General features: G+C 38.0%; 2 protein-coding genes across 2 annotated transcripts; one reads left to right on the forward strand and one right to left on the reverse strand.

Annotated features, from left to right (window-relative positions):
* The first annotated feature begins 276 nt into the window (after positions 1–276).
* Positions 277–9,287, forward strand: f8a (coagulation factor VIII associated). Its single transcript, XM_063883362.1, is given in 19 exon segments — positions 277–372; positions 476–752; positions 1,182–1,448; positions 2,223–2,344; positions 2,763–2,879; positions 3,021–3,131; positions 3,230–3,951; positions 4,358–4,404; positions 4,583–4,655; positions 5,154–5,313; positions 5,743–5,782; positions 5,785–5,810; positions 5,924–6,044; positions 6,132–6,224; positions 6,425–6,489; positions 7,810–7,891; positions 8,013–8,059; positions 8,375–8,430; positions 8,534–9,287. Coding segments are annotated over 13 exon segments (951 nt in total). The 5' UTR covers positions 277–372; positions 476–752; positions 1,182–1,448; positions 2,223–2,344; positions 2,763–2,879; positions 3,021–3,131; positions 3,230–3,892; the 3' UTR covers positions 8,616–9,287.
* On the reverse strand, positions 8,962–13,918 carry emp1 (epithelial membrane protein 1). The gene is made up of 5 exons (XM_063883363.1): positions 13,781–13,918; positions 12,816–12,915; positions 11,794–11,893; positions 11,404–11,544; positions 8,962–10,316 (listed from the first exon to the last, which is right to left on the reverse strand). Exons 2-5 carry the CDS (start codon positions 12,888–12,890, stop codon positions 10,156–10,158), a joined length of 477 nt encoding a protein of 158 aa, XP_063739433.1. The 5' UTR covers positions 12,891–12,915; positions 13,781–13,918; the 3' UTR covers positions 8,962–10,155.
* Between the last annotated feature and the right edge of the window lie 5,786 nt (positions 13,919–19,704).

The following is a 19,704-nucleotide window of genomic DNA, read 5'->3' on the forward strand; positions in this document are numbered from 1 at the left end:
CACACACACACACACACACACACACACACACACACACACACACACACACACACACACACACACACACACACACACACACACACACACACACACACACACACACACACACACACACACACACACACACACACACACACACACACACACACACACACACACACATACAGAACTATTTTTTCACTCCCTGCTAGAGTCTTTTTTGCTTCTTCTATCTTTTACTTGCCACATGACAATGTGGTTTGTGCTCACATTTATTTCTCCAACACTGTCTCACTGTGGGGGAAGGCCAACATTGCACTTCACTTTTCCAGGAGCTGAAGTCACAGAAGAAATGCAACAGGAACTATTCCCTTTTAACACAATGCAAAGCAAGTAATAATATTATATTGTATTATTATGTGGAAGTAACATTATGCTGTGCATTGATTTCAAGCTTTAATGTTACATGTCTCAGTTGTCAATGCCCTCTCGTTAGGACTTTGGTGTGTCCGCAATGATCACAGAAAAACAGAAAAATTAAGGAAGTGATTTTGCCAGAAACAGGAAACCCAATGCTGCAGTTTATGAACCAAGACAAACTGAAACATTCAATAGATTTGTGGAACAACCTCAACAAAGAAGACCATAAACATCTACGCAAAAACCCAAAGATCAGATCATGGGAGCTCAACAAGTTTGGCATCTTTCTTTCATGTCAACCTGGATATTTGTCTGTTTCTTCCTTTCTGCATGCAGAGGAATGGACGCACCAGGTAAGCCATACAAACTGTTTTTCTGAAAGAAATAAACCTTTGTAAATGACTTACGTAACTATTTGGTTGTTGCTGCCAAAGAAGTTAAGATATGTGTCAACTTCAAATCAAGTACAAACTAATTATTATTCTTATTATCAATCTTTTTTTTCCTATTGTTTCATCTATAAATGTGTCATTGTTTGTAAAAAAAAAAACCAGGTGAAGTGATCAGATTACTAGATTTTGTCCGGCCAGAACACCAAAAGACTTCGTCTTCGATTTCTCTAATGACTCAAAAGAGAGATGAACTGAAAATCCTCACATTTATGAAGCTGAAACCAAAGCCTGTTTTATGCTTTTGTTTAATAATTGATTTTTTGTTCAACCACTACTTGATTAAACGACTCATCATTTCCTCTATGTCCTTTATGGCATGTCCCCTGACAGAACTCAGCCTTCAGAATCAAGTTTTCGTGGGATTAAGAGGCGAAAATCTCGATATTGTCTATCAGTTGAAGATTCCAGTGAACCAAAGCCGTGACACCTTGACCTGCTCCGATTCTCTCCAAAATGAGATATATAAGATTGACATCCAAGAGACTCACATGGCACACATTTTCAAGCAAACATTGAACCTGAAAAACCTGAGCATTTCAGGAGAATACAGCTGTAAATATAAAACAGCCAAAGTGTATTGGTTTCTTCGTGTGAGAAGTGAGTACAAAAAGAAGAAAATGTGAATGAAAATGAAATTGATCATTTTAAATGAGTTAGGATTTAATACCCACTGGATGTGGCATAAGTTTGCTCCTCTTCATTTTTGGTTTCAAAGCACTAGAATAACATAGGATTCAAAATTAATATCAATTTCAAGACTGAGCAGAGGCATGAAAATAGTCATTTAGATTAAATGAGGAGACATTTGTAGTGAGGAAAAGGTGATGTAGTAATGGGGCAGGAAGTGCAGTCTTTAGCAGATGGATGCATGCCAGTGTAAACAAAATAAGGCATAATCAAAGTTTGTCTTGGCTAGTCATAACTCGCTAGAGAACATATTTGACACAATGTTTGCTAAAGCTAACCTCCTACAAATGTCATTTTGTAGGATTTGCTTTTTTCCCATTGAGTCAACATTTGTTTTTATGTCGTACTACTAACTGATCGTTTGATTTGAAGGAGATTTAGAGCCCCACAAAAGCTGCATTTTTAGTATATTTTACAAGAAAAACTCAATATATCTTTTTCAACATATTTTGTTTTGTGTGACAACAAATGTCTTTTGTTATTCTTTAATGATTTTGTGACCTCTGATTTATTTTGTGACCCTCCAGGTTGGAAAGTACTGCACAATTAAGTAATGTAAAGCCATTAGTGGACTAGTACAGATGCTGAATGAAAGTTTTCAGTTTACATAAAAAAAGCCCAAATCTGCCAATTATAAAACCTTGCCGCACATACTGACATTAACTGTTAAATGGTGTTTTGCAGATGAGGGCTTCAGGCAGCAGGTCCTTTTAGATAACGAAACAATCATTGCGGTCACCGTCTTCACGGGTGTGCTGCTGGTTTTCAGTGTGGTCGGGTCAGTGTATGTCTTCAGAGGACATGTGGTAAGAAACAACGTGTTGCAATGTGAGAATATCGCTGTTTGTGACAGGGAGTTTAGTAGATTAATTTCTAAAGTTTAGGATGATGTTGAGTCCTTTTTCAACACTACCTTTTTTTCATCGTTTTTTATGGTTTTAATGGCCAACAAAATCATCCTTAGACTGCAGGACAGGAACAACTTACTCTTACTCAAAGTCACACTCATTGTTACCTCATCTTGTGACTGGTGTTTTCATAGCTCCAGTCTAAAAGCAGGTCCCTATAGTATAAAGCCAGATTATTATGTGCAAATTATTAGATTTAAGCATTTCATTAAGTCTAGTCAAATGAACAAATTAATCATGCGCTTTAGTCTAATTTGCATGTTGTCCAGTTTTGTTATTAATTCTTCTCTTGATGTCTAAAATAACCTTTCTGTAGAAAGATTGCATCACTGAATGTGGCAACCGAAAGCAGGACAGTGAAGAAAGGCAAGAGAGAGAGATGGAGGAACAAAACATCAATGCAATAACAGCTCCTTCTACGTCTTTCTATGCAGTAAGCACCTTGTTCTTCATCAGAATATAGATAGACACTTTTCACTTGAATTCAACTATACCACAATACTATTCTGTCCACTATCTTCAATGCATTCATGTTAATTTTTCTGATTTGTTGAAAATTGATAAATTCTCCCAGAGTCTCGAGACTCGGCCCAGGTCCATTTATGATGTGCTGGACCACTCAGCTGCTAAGAAAGAGCCAAACCAAAAAAAAGCTAAACCCAACAAAAAGGAGCCGCAAGAAAAGGTTAGTTTGGACTTCAGATGCTTTGTCTCTTTTGCTGTTATCAGAGAAAAAACAAGATTTTGTTGTAGTTGGTCACATGTCATGTACTTCCTCCACAGATGCCACAAACCCCACAAGACCAGAATGAAGGCACGTTTGATGCTGTCTATGAGAATTTTTGAATCATACATAAACATGTGAATTGTTGCAATGTTTTGACCATCAGGGCTAGAGTGAATGCATATGTTTTAAATTCAATTGTCATGTTTCAATGAGTTCCTCTCTCAAATGCAGCGGAGCAAAATGATAAAATAGCATACATTTTTCAGCTCTGTACTGCACACTTGTACTACAGAGTCTGATTCTTGCAACGTTTCTTCTTATTTACATGTTTTATGGCTGAAGGAGGAGGAATCTACAAGCCATGTGTGTTCAGAAGTCTAATTTATGAATGTGATTGCAAGATTAATGACTTCAATCATTTTGGGGCTTATTTAACATAAGGTTTAGTGTGTTAGGTTAAGTCAAGTTATTTCCTTTTTTATCCATGTGATTTTATTTTTAAACAGGATTTGTATGTATTTGACCCCAAGTAGTATATTGCATTTTATCTGTAACCTGAGGCTATAATAAAGTGTTCTGATTACAATTTTGACATTTCATTCTTTGATATGGGCTATGGTGACCAATGAAATTGTGAGGTGTCGATACTACGAGCCAATGGCAACGCTCCATTCAGCTGCACTTCCTGGTTCGGTTTGTTGTGTTTTTCTGCGTTAATCATGGCTGCAGAGGGGGATTTTCTGGCGAGATACCGTGCTGTGTCGAATAAACTAAAGAAGTAAGGCGTTGAGTTACATAATTTCAAATGGATAGACGACCGAATATCAGGAAAAGCGTAACGCTACGTGACAATAATGCTGCATATTAAACAGCTACGCTAACAAGCTAGGTTAGGCTAACATCAGATGACTCTATTTAACCCACATTTGTGTGCATGATTGTAGTTGTATTATAATGCTTATATCATGTCAGTAGGTCTTAAGTGCTTGGTTCATGAGTAATAGTGATGATGAGTTATGGCGTTTTTCGACAGCTAATAGCTAAAATCCGGGCTAGCTAACCCTACTAGCGAAGCCTCATTCATTCAAATGTTAAGCACCTTATATATTAGATTAAATGTATTAGTAGAGTTTGCTTAGTGTCATATTTTAGAAAATTGAAAGGCTTTTGTTTTCTTGTCGCAGACGTTTTCTCCGGAAACCCAATGTAGCGGAGGCGAGTGAGCAGTTTGGTAAGTGACAGTTTCTATGAACAACCTCACGCTACCTTTACACTCTAGTCAACATTACAGTATGCGTTCAGCACGACATGACAACAGCTTTTCTCCTTATTCTCCTTCATGTCATCTATAATGTTTACCGCCAGTTTCTTCACAATTTGCTTTTTCCTGTTTTCACTTGTGCTCACAGGTCAGTTAGCAAAGGAGCTGAAGCAGCAGGACTGCCTTCAGTATGCGGCTTTCTGTAACCTGGCCATGGCTCGGTGAGTTTAAACTCATACATTTTGCTGTACTGACCTGAACCACCTCAGTGTCTAACATAATATGAGAGACACTCTATAGCCCAAAGTACGTGTTCATTGTGTATTGCACACAATGGCCTGGTTCCTACTTTACAAGGGCAACAATTTGGAAAATGCCCTTTTCAGTGTTTGCCCTCTTGCAATAAAGCAAAGCCCATAAAACATTGGTTTTCTGAGTTTGTGGTTGAATAGCTCTACTTCCCTAGACACGCTCTGACATCGACCAAACCCAACAGTGTTGACTGTAATCTAGATTGTGTCACCCAACAGCGGCTAACATTATCTTTCCCGTGGCTACAGAGGAGCAAATCCCTCAAGCCAATTTCAACATTTCCTGTAAAGCTTACCCAGAAGAGTATACTTCTAAAGTGTATGGCTTTTGGATAAGATATACAACAATCACATATGGGTGTAATGTTCATCTGTTGTTGTTACCCATCCTGAATGTCTTGACTGCAGGTGTGAGCAGACTCTCTTTAACGCTCCGGGAGAGGCGCTGGCCTTAACCGATGCTGCCCGCCTTTTCCTCACGTCTGAGAAGGAGAACAGGGCGCTGCAGGCCCCGGGCTTCGACGAGCATCTTCAGGCTGCACTCAACTGCTACAGTTTTGCCATCAAGGTGCATTGTGATTCCCATGTTTTCTTAAAAATGCATGAAGTAATGCTGCTTTGATGTCATTTTGTCACTACACATTTATTAATGCAAGAATTCATGATCACAAAATTGGAATATCTATAGAAGGTTTTGGATTTTATCCTCAGCTTTTATTTATTGTGCATTTTGTTTCCTTTATTTACAAAATATTTACACTCAAAAAAGAACTGTAAGGAGGTGGAGAGAGAATCTTTGACCAGTAGTAATACAATTTGTTTTATATTTTATGAGGATTATGTGGTATTCATATAGTATAGTTGTACATACTGTATTCAATTTATGTGGACTACAGATTAATGGTTTGCAGTATAAATTACAAAGTACATTACTGTATTGTTTCCACGTTTAGCGAGAGAGACTGTAAGATAATACTGAGGTATGAATGGTTTACAGGTGCACATTGAGATGAACCAGCCTGTGATGGCAGCCAGCCTGAGTTAGAACTTGGCAACGCACTCAAGGTAAAACTTCGGATCAGAGTTGTAAAAACAATAAAGTATCTTTCTTTGATTTTAACTTTCTATACTGTTGTTCATCTGACCTGTTAACCTCACCCCCTCTGTGGGTTCTACAGGAGATGAACAGACCCGGGGAGGCTATAGTTCATTACCAGAGGGCTGCAGAGTTGCAGACACAGACGCCAATTGAAGCGCTGCTGTCGATGGGAGAAATGGCTACTTGTAAAATTCTCACCCGTGAGTTCAGTTTGTCAAGTTATATGTAGATTATATGTGTTTTACGTGAGCATGTGATTTTAATTGATGTCTCTTGTGTTTTTGCAGGGGATTACGATGGTGCTCTGTCAGTGTTCACAGAGATGCAGCTGATGTGCCAGGAGAGAGGACTGCAGCTTCCAGGCATCAGCACCCCTGTTGGTGAGGCTCTGCATTTATCTACAAGCTCTACCTGCTTAAAGTTGTCTTTATGGGATTCCAGTGACATAGATTAAATGGAGACATGTGGAGACATGTCAAACAGAAAAAAATGTAGCAATAAGAACTTTTGAATAACTATGATAAAAAGCTGGATATTGTATTAATTTCTGTTCTGTATCTTAACTTTCCTTGACAAAAAGGGGCTTTTTTGGACATTGTTGCAAAATGTGAGGTGTCCAGAGTACTACTGCTGATGTTGCTTGAGGTAAGCATGTTGATTTTAAATATAAAGGCAAGACATTGCAAGAAACATCTATGTAAGAATACCACTGTAACTGAAGCAGTGTTGCCACAGTTACCTTGAAAAAGTAATCTGACTACTGATTACTCCTTTAAAAAGTAACTTAATTACTTTACTGATTACTTGATTTTAAAAGTAACTAAGTTATATTACAAGTTACTTTATTAGTTACTTTCTGCAGCTGCCGACAACACCCCCCACCCCCCCACCCGCCGCCACAACATCAAAATGAGTCCCACACACTACCCGACCAACTTCTTCAACTCTCCCCCACTTACTGGTTTTGCACCGGAGTCCAGCTTTTATAGTTTGGGTGGTGGGAGACCTCCTGCTTTAGTCGCAGCTCTCTGCTTCGCTCCACCTGGTGGGACTTGCTCTGTAAGTCTGACTGTGCCGCGCTGCGACTCCAAATGTTTCTTCAAATTTGACGTAGTGTTTTTGAAGCTAGACAGCACTTTGTCTCCAGCACAGTTCGTGTACAACGAACCGTAATATTATCATCTTTAGCTGACACAAACTCAAAATAGTGACTGTATTTCCAGCTAGTAAACGCGCATCTCTCTCCTCCCTCCATTGTTGTTCACGTTTGTGTCCCTGCGTGGTATTACACGCGAGTTGTCCTCATGCTGAAAACGTGACTTAATTGTCGCATAGATGTCACTCCCCGAGACGCAAGAAGAAAGCAAAAACATATCTTTTTACAAAGGAAAATGACAAAAATAGTAACGCGCAGTGACTTGGATAAGTAACTTTAATCCGATGACTTGTTTGGAAATAGTAACACGTTAGATTACTCTTTACTGAAAAAAGTGGTCAGATTACCAACATCACTGTAACTGAAGTATACAAATACAGCCGGAGAAAATAATTGTAGAATGTTTTTAGTATTTTTCACTTCACCTATGATAAACTATGTATTAACAGGGTTTTATTGGTGGTGATTCCTGTATTTTTAACCACAGAAACACAGCTACATGAACACCTACAAATACTTCACTGTCATACAACCATCAAGGAATTACCCCCATATAAGACTCAAATAAAAACATTGCATTACTAATGGAAAGAGTTTTAGTATTGTATCACAATGTTGGTTATTTAGACTAAATCTGTTCATACTCACGATAGCGATGTTCCCGTCAAAATGCATTTGTGCATGCTGTCAGTTATTAGACTTTTAAAGATGTGGAAATAAGAATGGGGCAAAGTAAATTGCAATTTGTTGCATCAATGTTTTCTGGTGCAGAATCACTTTAATGGTCCAATATTTGTCTTCCTTTCCAGCCTCCACCTCAGAAGCTGCTACCAGAACACGCCCAGACCCTAGAGAGGTACGCATGGGAGTCTTTCGACCCTCACAGCCAAGGTAAATGCACCTCACTATTCATACAAGATATTAGAGCAAAAAGCGGTGATTTAAACCACTCTTTTTATTGAGTGCCATGTATTTGAAGTGGTGTAAGCGTGGCTCTTGTCCTCTCCTCCAGTGACCTTCCTGCCTGAGAATGTTTTCCTGCTCCTGCAGTCCGTGGTGGTGAGTTTCATCATTCACATACTTTGGACGGTTCACAGGATTTCCTCACAGAGATAAGGCTGCTCATGTTTGTCTTCCTTTGACAATGAAATTATTATTTGCAGCTTTCAATGTCAGTGTTCAGACTTTAATGTGTCTTTTTAATATGACTCAATTATAAAATATCCAAAGTCCAGATTAATGTTTATTCACAACAGACTCTATACAATGTTAAAAAATGTACTTAAACATTGACAAAACCCTGGGGACTTTTCAAGGTCATCTGATTTTGCAGTTATGGTTTTATTTCTGCGTAACGGTGAATCTGTTTTGCAGATGGCATGTCAGGAGAAAGACACAGAGTCCCTCAAGTCTCTTCAGACTGAGCTATGGTGAGCATTCAAAACGTTCCATCATGTGACAGGGGATTGAGAAGCATTTTTATTGCTTCTCCTTCTTAATTTTCCATATTCATTATGTGTTTTTTCTCCTCAGGCCATTTTTGAGTGCTGAGCAGAACCATCTTCTCCATCTGGTGGTTCAGGAGCGCATCACGCCGTCTGGCCAAGGCATTTAGTGCAGTCAAGGTTTTAGTCACTTCCTCTGGGAGCGGTACTTTATATAACGGAACATTCCTGTTTCTGACTGGGTCTGTTGTAGGGCCTGAAGAAGAGTTGTTTTCAAAACCTCAATGTTGTAACTTGCAGAAATGATTGCAATGCAAAACTTTTGACCTTATTAAGTCTGTGAAAATCCAATCGCATTTTTAAGAAGTATTTAGGATGCTAATTTCGGAGTTAGTTTGAATTAATTTTAATATAATCTTGTGTCCTCTCGAGTTATGACTACTGAATCGGTCCACATTTATTATGTAACAGTGTCTTTGTTGCATTAAGCGCAGTTAAAAAATGAAACATGAAGGCTTTGTGTTATGATTTGTTTTATTAATAAATGATATGGCTTAAATTCCAATGTAATTACAAAAACACAAACCTATTGCATAGTTTTGAATTATGGTGAAATGAAACACCCTTGCCCTCCATCCCTTGTTCACTTTATGTTCACCTGTACACATTGCATGTACTTTTCTTATGATAGCAGCCAACTACACACACGAAATCAACCAAAAACACCTGATACAAAATGTTACAAAAATATAATGGTTACAATGTACACTTAATAACAAAGGATACACTATACTTCAGTTGTAAAATAATGATACATGATTAAACTTGTACTATATACTAAGGCTCGTCTTTCCTGATTTTTGGACAGGAATCTTGTAGTTTGTCCCACCTGCCGTACCTTCACAGATACAGGTTTTTTTCAGTCTCTGGAAATGTGCAGTATTAACAGGCAGCCTAGTGAAGCGATTTAAGAGGGGTACTTTCTACGACTAAATCTTAAAAGAGACTTTGCAAAAACATTGTTTGTGCTCTGGTAATCAATTCTCTTCCTCTCTTGCAGAAAGTTGGACGAAACGATTCGATACCTCTCTTATTTTTGTATGTTAGCAAAAGACTGTCAAAACCATCCACAAACCAGCCTTTCCAACGCTCTCTAGCTTCTTGTTTTTAATGAGCGCTTTACCAAACAAACACTCAAGTTGAAATCAGTCCTAAAACCATCAATTGTAACTGTTTCCAGTCTTTTATCTTAATAAGAATGGCATCCATCTTCTCTGCAAAAGTTCTCCAAACCTGTATGTAATTACTTTATAAAAGAAAACTGATTGATGAATTATTTGATGGTTACACTATTGTGAAATTAGCACTTTTAAAGGTTTCACCATCTAATCCCAACCATAGTGTTGCACTGCTCTACTGACTGAAATATTGCTCTTTAATCTAATAGAAATCTGTGAAGTAATGTTGTCAAGTTCACCCCTTCATGTATTGCAAGCATGACTTCCATTTAAAACAATTCAAAATATAAACAAATGGCTCTTGTAAGCAATTAGACATAACCCCCCATCCCTCCTATTTTCTTAGCTGCAGATGTAGATCAAAGATCTTACGTTTTTTTTCCTCCAATTTTTAAAACAAATCCTTTTCTTTCATTTCCCAAACTCAAACTGGGAACATGATCCCTGGCCTGACCCCCTTCCTTCCACCCTCTTACTCGCTCTTCTTCCGCAGGATGAGGTAGGTGATGGATAAGATTAAGGTGAGGACAAAAGAGATCCAGGCCAGGACGTAGGAGTGTCCGAACCCTCCTTCTTTCTCGATGGGGTGAAACTTGGCCGTGTAGATTGAGGCTGCTATCATTATACACAAGCCTGCAGGAGAGAAAGGAGAGTATTGTCAAATACACCCAGACAGGCTATCAAGAAGTCATTATTTTTCCTATTATGAAATAACACTCAAGGACGGCTTCAATGCAATTACAATTAAATGAGAAACATGACAGTTTCAAATTTCCAATTTCCCTACGATAGTCATTATAAAACGTGTTCAAAGACCATTACTTTTACACTTCAACTATTTGTATATACTAGCAGCAGTGTCCAATATAATCCATCATTAAACCTCTTTACTTTATTATATTATATATACAGATTAGTGTAGTTCATTTAGCATGTTAAATTCTACAAAAAAGCACAGCATGAGATCCTAATGTAATATCGATAAATCAGTGTTATGAATCATTTATTCTCACTATTCGGTTTGAAATAATTTAATGTTGCCGACCAATAATAATCAGTAAGGAGAACATTTCTTTGTCCCAGTCCCTGCAATCTGAATATGATTAGTTTTATTTGTTATGAGATATGCATAAATAATTTGTGCAGCCATTATCAAGTTCATTTACAAAAAAGTCCAGAGAATATCTCACTTGTGCAAATCTCAGCATTTCAAAAAATATTATTTTTGTTACCATCTCAGTTTAACGTTTAAGATTCAGAGGCTGAAGTTTGAGAAAATAATCTAAACATGATGACAGTACAATCTCAACCGCAATCTTACACAATCAATATTTTTGCATCAACGATTAATAGTTGCAGCTCTTCATGTGCCACTAAGGCCTGAGATTCTACTGAGATACTCTACTTCTGAAGTCAGACCAGCTGATTTAGTTTTCGGATTAAACTGAAAACCTGCATTCTCTTGAACCTGGATCTGTATCTGCATCCATGTCTGTTTTTATATAAACATGCTGCTATTCCTAATGTCCTCTAAGAGAAAGTTAATGAATTTCAATATGTTGTGCTGTCAGTCGTTTAACATTTGCGGATAAATACATGTCTAAAAACACACAAGTCAAGCCTTTAGCAAACATCCTTGTAGAAATGAACAAATCTCAGCTAAAAACTGATAAACATTTCTTTCAGCCACAGTTTAGACTTTTCACTCTGGGTTACTTACAGGAGATAAGCTGGAAAATGCCAGAGAAGGTGAACCTCTGGCCTTTGGGCAGGGTGAACAGCTGAGCTACAAACACAAACAAGGCCAGGATGGCAAAAATACAGGCCAGCACTGTCGTGGCCTGCACCGCCTGGAGATAATCTGCAACAATGGGACGACAAAACACAGTCAGTGAAGGACTCACAACACAGACACAAGCACAGTTTAAATGTTACATCAGCTGTAACTGCTCTGCACAATAACATTCACATAATAGTAACTGAAAACGTATTAACATACTGTAGAAGAGTACACATTTTCTCAGCAGCATTTCTTTATCAGCAGTCTTTCTGTTTGTACAGCTTAAAACATTGAATCTCTTTTCAGATCAAGTCAATATATGAACTTTACCCTCTGGGTAGTCTTTCAGGTTGGTGTAATGCCATGCAGAGTTTGCCAGCTCCCACCTGCCCCACAAGTCAGTCGACACTGTTTTAGTGACCCACCAGGCCTGAAGACACACAGGAAGGTAAGAATAAATACATATCATAATATGAAGACACATACAGAGGTTGCATCACGTGTAAAGAAATACAAAGATTTGTTTTTTTGTCCTTCAATTACTTTCCTGTTCAGTGACCCCTTCCATGAGCTCTTAATGAGTTGCCTGTTTGTTTTTTTAAGATGCTGTAAGAGCTGGTGAAAGTCTGTCTGTAGGTTTTGCAACACTGTGTGTGGAAAATTACCAAAAATTAATTTTGACATTTGACTGGGTATTTCCACGTGGTTTTATGACACATGTGCGGCCCTAGGCTTTCATAAATGTATATGATGTAGTAGGGAGTTTGGAAAATTATGCAAGAGCCAGTGGTGGTAGAAGTATTCCCATCCTTGATAAGTGGTAATGTAAAAGTGTAGAAATACTATACTAGTAAAAAAATCCAGCATTCAAAATCTAAAAGTAAAATCAGCAACATTTACACAAAGTATAAAAACTAAACACTCGTTTCAAAGTACATTTTTACCATCTTTGGATTAATATTACTGCTGAATTAGTGCTGCATTTATGGTTGTAGAATGTTGTATTTTTGAAAAAAAGTTTGTGTATGGTTTTCACAGGACAGAAATAACAGTAATTTGAAAAGCAGCTGTCAGACAATTGTAGTTGAGTAATCAAAACACATTATTTCCTTCTAAAATAGAGTTGAGTCCAATAATAAAGTAGCATAAAATACAATGGAAATGTAAAGCACAGTACCTTGAATGTGTAATATGTAATTGCAGTACTTTAGTAAATGTACTCAAGTTACATTCCACCACTGGAAAGAGCCATTTGGGTGGAATTTATTAGCCCATGCACAACCTGCTGTTCTTAATCTGATCTCTCTGAGTGTGATGCATGAGAAAACAAAAGATAATACTAATCCACTTACATTATCAATGGCGGCCACCAGCAGCAGGATGATAGTGGTAATGTGCAGAATAACGATTCCTGCCAGCATCAACATCGTGGCTTTTATGAAAACTGATAACCTGGGAAAAGAGAAAGGGTGCACACCATTATTTATTTTTCAAACACAAACTTATGTTCAAAAGGCTTGTGAGGAAACATCCATTCAAACAGCTGTCACAAATTAAAAGTGTTACTTACTAAAGAAAAAAAAACAACGGAAAGAGAGAGTCGCTGCATGCAAGCTCAAACTCGCCCCAGAAGGACACATATTTGAAAAACGCAAAACTGCTACCAAACACTTCACAGCCACTAGTTACACATTTGTTATTACATTTCTTAAATACTTTTTTCTTGTTTATGTATAACATATGTTGCCTGTCAAGAAAGACAGCCCAAAACAACACGTATCCGTTTGCTTAACGACTTCTTTAACGGCCTTAGTCTGTTTCCGTCGAAAAGAAAGGCGCATTTGTTTAGACGGTGTGAGGACATTCCCAAATGGGTGCCACACACACACACGCACACACGCACACACACACACACACACACACACACACACACACACACACACACACACACACACACACACACACACACACACACACACACACACACACACACAGGCCCTGTACTACAGTCAACAACTTTGAAAAGAGCGCGAGAATATGAGCCAAAATAAACACACCTCTTACTTATACGTACTTTATATAAACACTGTGGACTGATCAACTTTGCATTCACCTACAGAGCTTGGAGTTGTGTGTTCTTTAAAAAACGTTTTGCGCTCAGTCACATCCGCAAAATTCTTCAAAGCGCTTAGGAAAATATATTGTTAACTTTTCTACACAGCGACCAAAACACGCACATCATAAGTAAGAGCGTTTTACAGCGTTTGATACACAAGCCACAATTTAACAAAGTAAAAACAATGAGGATAAACGTTACCTGTAAGTATTTTAACGCGCACGGCACCGGGAGTTTTTGGGGAATGTGAAACAGTGTAGACCCACCCAGTTTTGACTTCACAGCACACACATCCCCCTGTTTTCACTTTCCATTCCCTCTCTTTCCTCGGACCAAGCCACACCCAGAAAGTTTATTTTTTTCTTCCCCTCAATGAAATGTCCAGACGAACCAAAAACCTTCAGGTTGTTCTCCACCCCTTCATTGCCCCTTCATCTCCAAAAGGTGCGTAAAGAGGATCCAACCTAGGATCAGAGTCTTCTAAATCATTCATTGTCATATAGAATTTGAATACCTCTTTTTATCCTGCTATTACCTTCCCTACAGATTATTTATAAATTATTTACCTACCTGGGTGTCCCGTCTTTTTTAGATTCTGGCCTCAATTATTATGATCATTGCAAACACGTTCTGCTTAAATAATGTGCAATATGAATAACAATGTGCAATAATAACTTGCAAATTACGTATCAGCCACTTGTCACCATTGCAATATTGCTCTTCACTATACAGTTTTTTAATGCATTATTGGACCATCTATATTTCTTACTGCACTGTTAGTGTACAGTTTTATTATTATGATTGTTACTTTCTTATTATGCAGCTGTGTTTACTGTATCTTTGTTACTCTGGCACAGCAATTTAAATAAATAATGTCCTATCTTATATCTCTTATCTTATCTTAATAGCTGTCCTGTTTTCTTATGAATATTAAATATGAGTTAGGGCTCACAATAGTTACTGTTTTCACACACCCGTTCATTAAGCTCAGAAAATGACTTCTAAAGATGGGGCATTAAGAAGTGATATAAACAGCAGCACCGACATCAGCGACATCTTCCTAGCAGCAGTTACACTCTGATGGCAAATCTGTTCTGCAGCAAGTACAAATGTAATTAAATATGGGATGGAGTAGATGAAGATTCCATTTGGTGAAATTCAAATCAATAAAAGCCTTCAATAGATAATTCAGTGTGATGACATTGATTCTGCTGTCATTGCAGTAACACATGTCAATTGTGTGTTAAGTGGACTAGAAGCAAGCTGTGCAGGAGCATGGTGGGATCTTCAGTGTGGTCCTCACTGTCCAACAATATGATAATTTCTGAAACAGGACAGTTTTCTCACAGAGACATGTGAATAATTTATTCATCTCATTGAGATGAAAGAGATGTGACTAAACGGTGTCCTGGCAGCCACTACCTCAACCATCACCTGGCCAGCCTAAAGGACGTCATCGTTTTAACAAAGCTCCATTTACTCTGCAGGGATCTTGCCGGAATTCAACATTAACACACTCTGGAGATCATTTTGGAAAAGTACTGCTCTGCAAGGGAGAAAAACTCAACTTTAGTGTCGACAGAGCAGGATAAAAGCAGAGACAGAGATATGCTTCTGTGGAGCATGTTCGGAGAGAAGAGAGAAGACAGTGTTAATGTATGTACTGCTATACACCAAACCAATATCCTTGTATGTAAAATCCTAATTGCCAATAAACCAGATTCTGAGCATGAAATAATCCTACTTTATTTTCCCACTCTTTCTTGCAGATTAAGCTAATATTCCCTAAATTCCCACATGTACATCTACATACCAGAGTAGATCAACGCATTCATTGTGCCCTTACATGAACTCTTAATAATCCAATTCTGAACACTTTTGGTGGAATATATATATATATATATTGACATTCAAATCCTTGGTATTTCCAATTGTTCTTTTTTTTACAAGTGCTGTGAGATGAAGTTTCATTGAATTGGAAATGTCATCCATATAATACCCATAGGAAGCTTTTTCTGACATTTATAAACTCACAAGTTGACTATAAGACATTTAGTTTTTCCTCTGGACATTGGCCGTGAGAACATAAAAGAGTGGCGTGAATAGAAATACTCCTTTACATTATCAATGGTGGCCACCAGAAACAGTAAAAGGTGAATTGACTCTTCCGATAAAGACTAACTGTCATATTTAAATAGATACTGTCAGGCTGGTATTATTATTGTCTGCAGTCAAATAAAACTGTGTTACTATGAGATTACTTTGCCGCAGTGCATATCTAGTAAAGTCTTTATCATCAGTCTCAGATGAGAGAAAGCCTGTGAAGTTATGGGTTTTCTTACTTCTACAAAGAAGCATTACATAAAAAACAGTTAAAAACAAAACATTTACGTATAACGGTATTATATTTCTCCTAGGCCTGTGTCTTATCTCCCCTCAGGCCGCAGACTCCTAGTGAAGACCACATGGAATGAGGAAGTCCTGATCCCTGTTCTACAATGGCTGCTTTATCCCCTGAAGGTGGGATGAGGATGGATACCATAATTACTTCCCTTTGCTCTTTTACAGAGCACCCCCTAATTTGTTGACAGTACAAATTCACTTAGTAACCTGGAAACATACCAGGATTAGAAATTATCCTGACACTTGGGTCATCTGTGGCCGGTAAAATAGTACAGAAACAAGAATGAAATAACCAGGCCCCGGCCGTGGCGCAACTGGCTGGGGCACCTGCACCGTACGCCGGCGACCCGGGTTAGATTCCCGACCCGTGGTCCTTTCCGGATCCCACCCCGGATCTCTCTCCCACTTTCCTGCCACTCTCCACTGTCCTATCCGATTAAAGGCAAAAAGCCCCCAAAAAATATCTTTAAAAAAAAGAAAGAATGAAATAACCAGTTTACATGGCTCACTGCAGAAAGCAGAGAAAGTACAGCATGTGCAGATACTGTGATTGAAGAAAAACAGAAAGAGGAATGTTTATTCTTTGTGGTTTGGCACAAAAGGCTCCCTTCTCATACTGTTGTTTGCTAGAGGGAACATTTGCCACATAAAAGGTCATTTTAACATCATTAGGTATTTCCATAATAAATACTTCACCGAACTTTCTTCTGTGTTCTAATCCAGGAGTCAATGACATATTATTGTTGGTCTTTTTAGAAATCATATGCAAAATATCAACACATTTTTCTGTATGAAAATGTACAAAGAGAATTGGACATCATTATACCAATTTAACAGATTTTCTTTTCATTTGTAAAACTTACTTGAGCAAGAAGTATTGCAATTCTTTACTTAAGTATACGTTGTAATACTACACTGTTAAAGAAAAGACTAACACAAGTAAATTACTATATTTAAAGTATCAAAGTAAATGTCCAAATGTAGTTAAATGTACCCTGTGACTCAAATGTTATCATAGGTTTAGATTGATTTGTAATTTCTTCACCCCAATCGTCAAAAGTCTTTTGGAGAATTCTGAAAATACCTTCAAGAAAAAATGCTGTATCAAAGATTGCCTCGTAGTCCTTTTCCAAGAATCTTTGTGACTCAAATGTAACTCTTTAACATCAGAAGGGGAAACTGGGGAGAGGTATGATGAAGTCTAGTATCTCTGGATGAGACCTATTGAAACCAAATATCTCTTTGAGAGGAATGACATTTCTCACAAGTTCTGTGTTACATGACTAAGTGCAAAACAAAATGGTACAAATAGAGCCACTATTGTAAGTCTGTTTTTAATCATAGTATTCCTGAGATGAAAATCATTTTGAGAGTGTTATTGCCACAGTTTTTAGGAACAGTCAAGGGGAAGTATTTTCTCCTGGCAGTAACTCTGAATAGAAGTCAAAATTGAAACCATTACATCAGACCCCTGATGGTTTGTCATATCCTCACAGTGAACGGTGAGTGGGTGCTCATCTACCACATCTGAGACACTGGAGTTTTCTATTCCCATCGCAACATGTGGGCCTCTGCATAAAGTACAATCTAACATCCTGTGTGCTGTGGGCATTCATTGGAAAGGCATTTTACAGAACTAACTGCTTGTGAAAAGACCTGATTTAAAACGGGGAAATCTTTTAGTAATACATGCTGAAAATAATTCAATCCTTGTGTTTTTTTGTGTACACAATATAGATATTTCTTAAGAAATTCCACATCCAAGTAGACATCTTAGGCTTTTAAAAAATGAAATTACATATTCTTACCTTTCCTAAAGAGGCGTATAACATCATTACTTGAGAAGGGATGGCAGTTTTGGTCCATCACTTTTATCCAGATGGATCTAAAACTACCTGATGGATGGCATGACCTTTTGTGCAGACATTCATGTTTTACTCCCAATCTATCTTGATAACTCATGGCGATAACTTTTTTCCTCTGACATTCATTTAGCGCCATCATCTGGTTTGGATTTCATTTGGTCCAATACTTTGGTTTATGATTGAGGCTGTTTTTAAAATGCCGTACTAACATACTGCATACTGCATACTAATTAGCATGTTTGCTAAAATGCTACTCAAAGATGTTGAACAAGCTAGGCAATATACCTGCTCCTCATCCACATATTAGCCTTGTCATTGGAAGTATGTTAGCATGCTGATTTTATACATTTGAGCAAGGCTCCAAACACAGTTTAAAACACGTTTTCTGAAAGGGAAATTAGTGTACCAGAGGCCACGTGCAGCAACAATGTGCTGAAATGTGTTTTTCCACAACAAATCCCTACTCCCCAGCTCTGCCTTTCTTTGAACTGTCGGTGCACATTCCAGTAACATCCAATCATTGACCAAAGCTGTCACTGCAGACTTTATGTTCAAAAAGTCTGAGCTTTATAGATTAATTTCAGAGACTCTCGTTGCCTCTGGACACCCAGGCTTACAGCTGGTCTACCCCGATACGTCCTGTTGCCAATCTGCAGGGACACAATGACCAAGAAACTTCACCACAGTCACATTTGCCCTCCGACATGACTCATACTGCACTATCCCTTCATTTTTCAGTCCTTTACGTAACAACACTCCTAACACCCCATGACATTGCAGATCGGGCGTCTTCTTCCAGACTTGGAAAAGACCAAATGTAAGTTAACTATAGATAAAAAAAGAGACAGATTCAGTATTTTGTTCTTATTTTAAATAAAATATTTATAATATATAATAATAATAATAATAATAATAATAATAATAATAATAATAATAATAATAATAATAATAATAATAATAATAATAATATATTAATGGGAAAGAAAAGCAGTAACAAAAAAAAACTACAGAGCATATATTGTATTCAGAGTGGATTCTTCTTACACTTGCTTGTAGGTAAATTACATCATCACAACAGAGAAAGATGCTCAGCAGTGTTTATTCAAACTAAAGGTGTTGGTTGCAGAAAGTACTAAAAAGCAGCTTTAATGATGAATGAATCAAATAACCTTAAATCAGTGTAATGTCCAGCAGTGGCTCAGTCAGTAGGGACTTAGACTTTCGTAGGGTCGCCGGTTCAAGTCCCCGAACAGACTTGAAAATATGGAAGGTGGACTGCTGCTTGGAGAGGTCCCAGTTCACCTCCTAGGCCCTGCCGTTGTCCTGCCGTTGTGCCCTTGAGCAAGGTCACGGACACCTCCAACCCCCACTCCCTATTGCTCCCTGGGCGCTGCACAATAGCTGCCCACTGCTCCTAGTACTAGGATGGGTTAAATGCAGAGGACAAATTTCCCTGTGTGTGCTCTGCTGTGTGCATGTATGTGACTAATAAAGAGGGTTTCATCCTCCGATTCTATCTATCTATCTTCATCGTGCCATATGTTGTGAGATTACAGTTAAAACAAGTTATCTGATAGCTCCATCATGACCTTAATATTCACGTCTTGTTTCGTGTTTGTACAGGAGCTTAAATAGACGGCTTCTAAATGATTTAAACGAAATAATTATTCAATATAAATGGGTAAAGTGTCACTGTGATTACCAAAAATGGACTCAAGCGTTTGGGCTCCTTACCAGCCTATCCGTGCAGCTTTCTCATTGGTCTATTGTTGATGACTCTTAATTGATCGCACTCTTGTTCACACGCTGGAGTGCGCATGTGACCAAAAAAGCATTAACAATCCAGCATGTCTTGCG

The sequence above is a fragment of the Eleginops maclovinus genome, chromosome 5, assembly GCF_036324505.1.
Source record: "Eleginops maclovinus isolate JMC-PN-2008 ecotype Puerto Natales chromosome 5, JC_Emac_rtc_rv5, whole genome shotgun sequence".
Taxonomy (NCBI): Eukaryota; Metazoa; Chordata; class Actinopteri; order Perciformes; family Eleginopidae; genus Eleginops; species Eleginops maclovinus.

Bases quoted from the DNA above. Each gene is read 5' to 3' on its own strand.
- emp1 (XM_063883363.1), bottom strand. From the start codon at position 12,890: ATGTTGATGCTGGCAGGAATCGTTATTCTGCACATTACCACTATCATC. The intron at 11,545-11,793 runs GTAAAGTTCATA...CCATTGTTGCAG, and splicing joins CCTGAAAGACTACCCAGAGG to ATTATCTCCAGGCGGTGCAG. The intron at 10,317-11,403 runs GTAAGTAACCCA...TCTCTCCTGCAG, and splicing joins CATTTTCCAGCTTATCTCCT to GCTTGTGTATAATGATAGCA.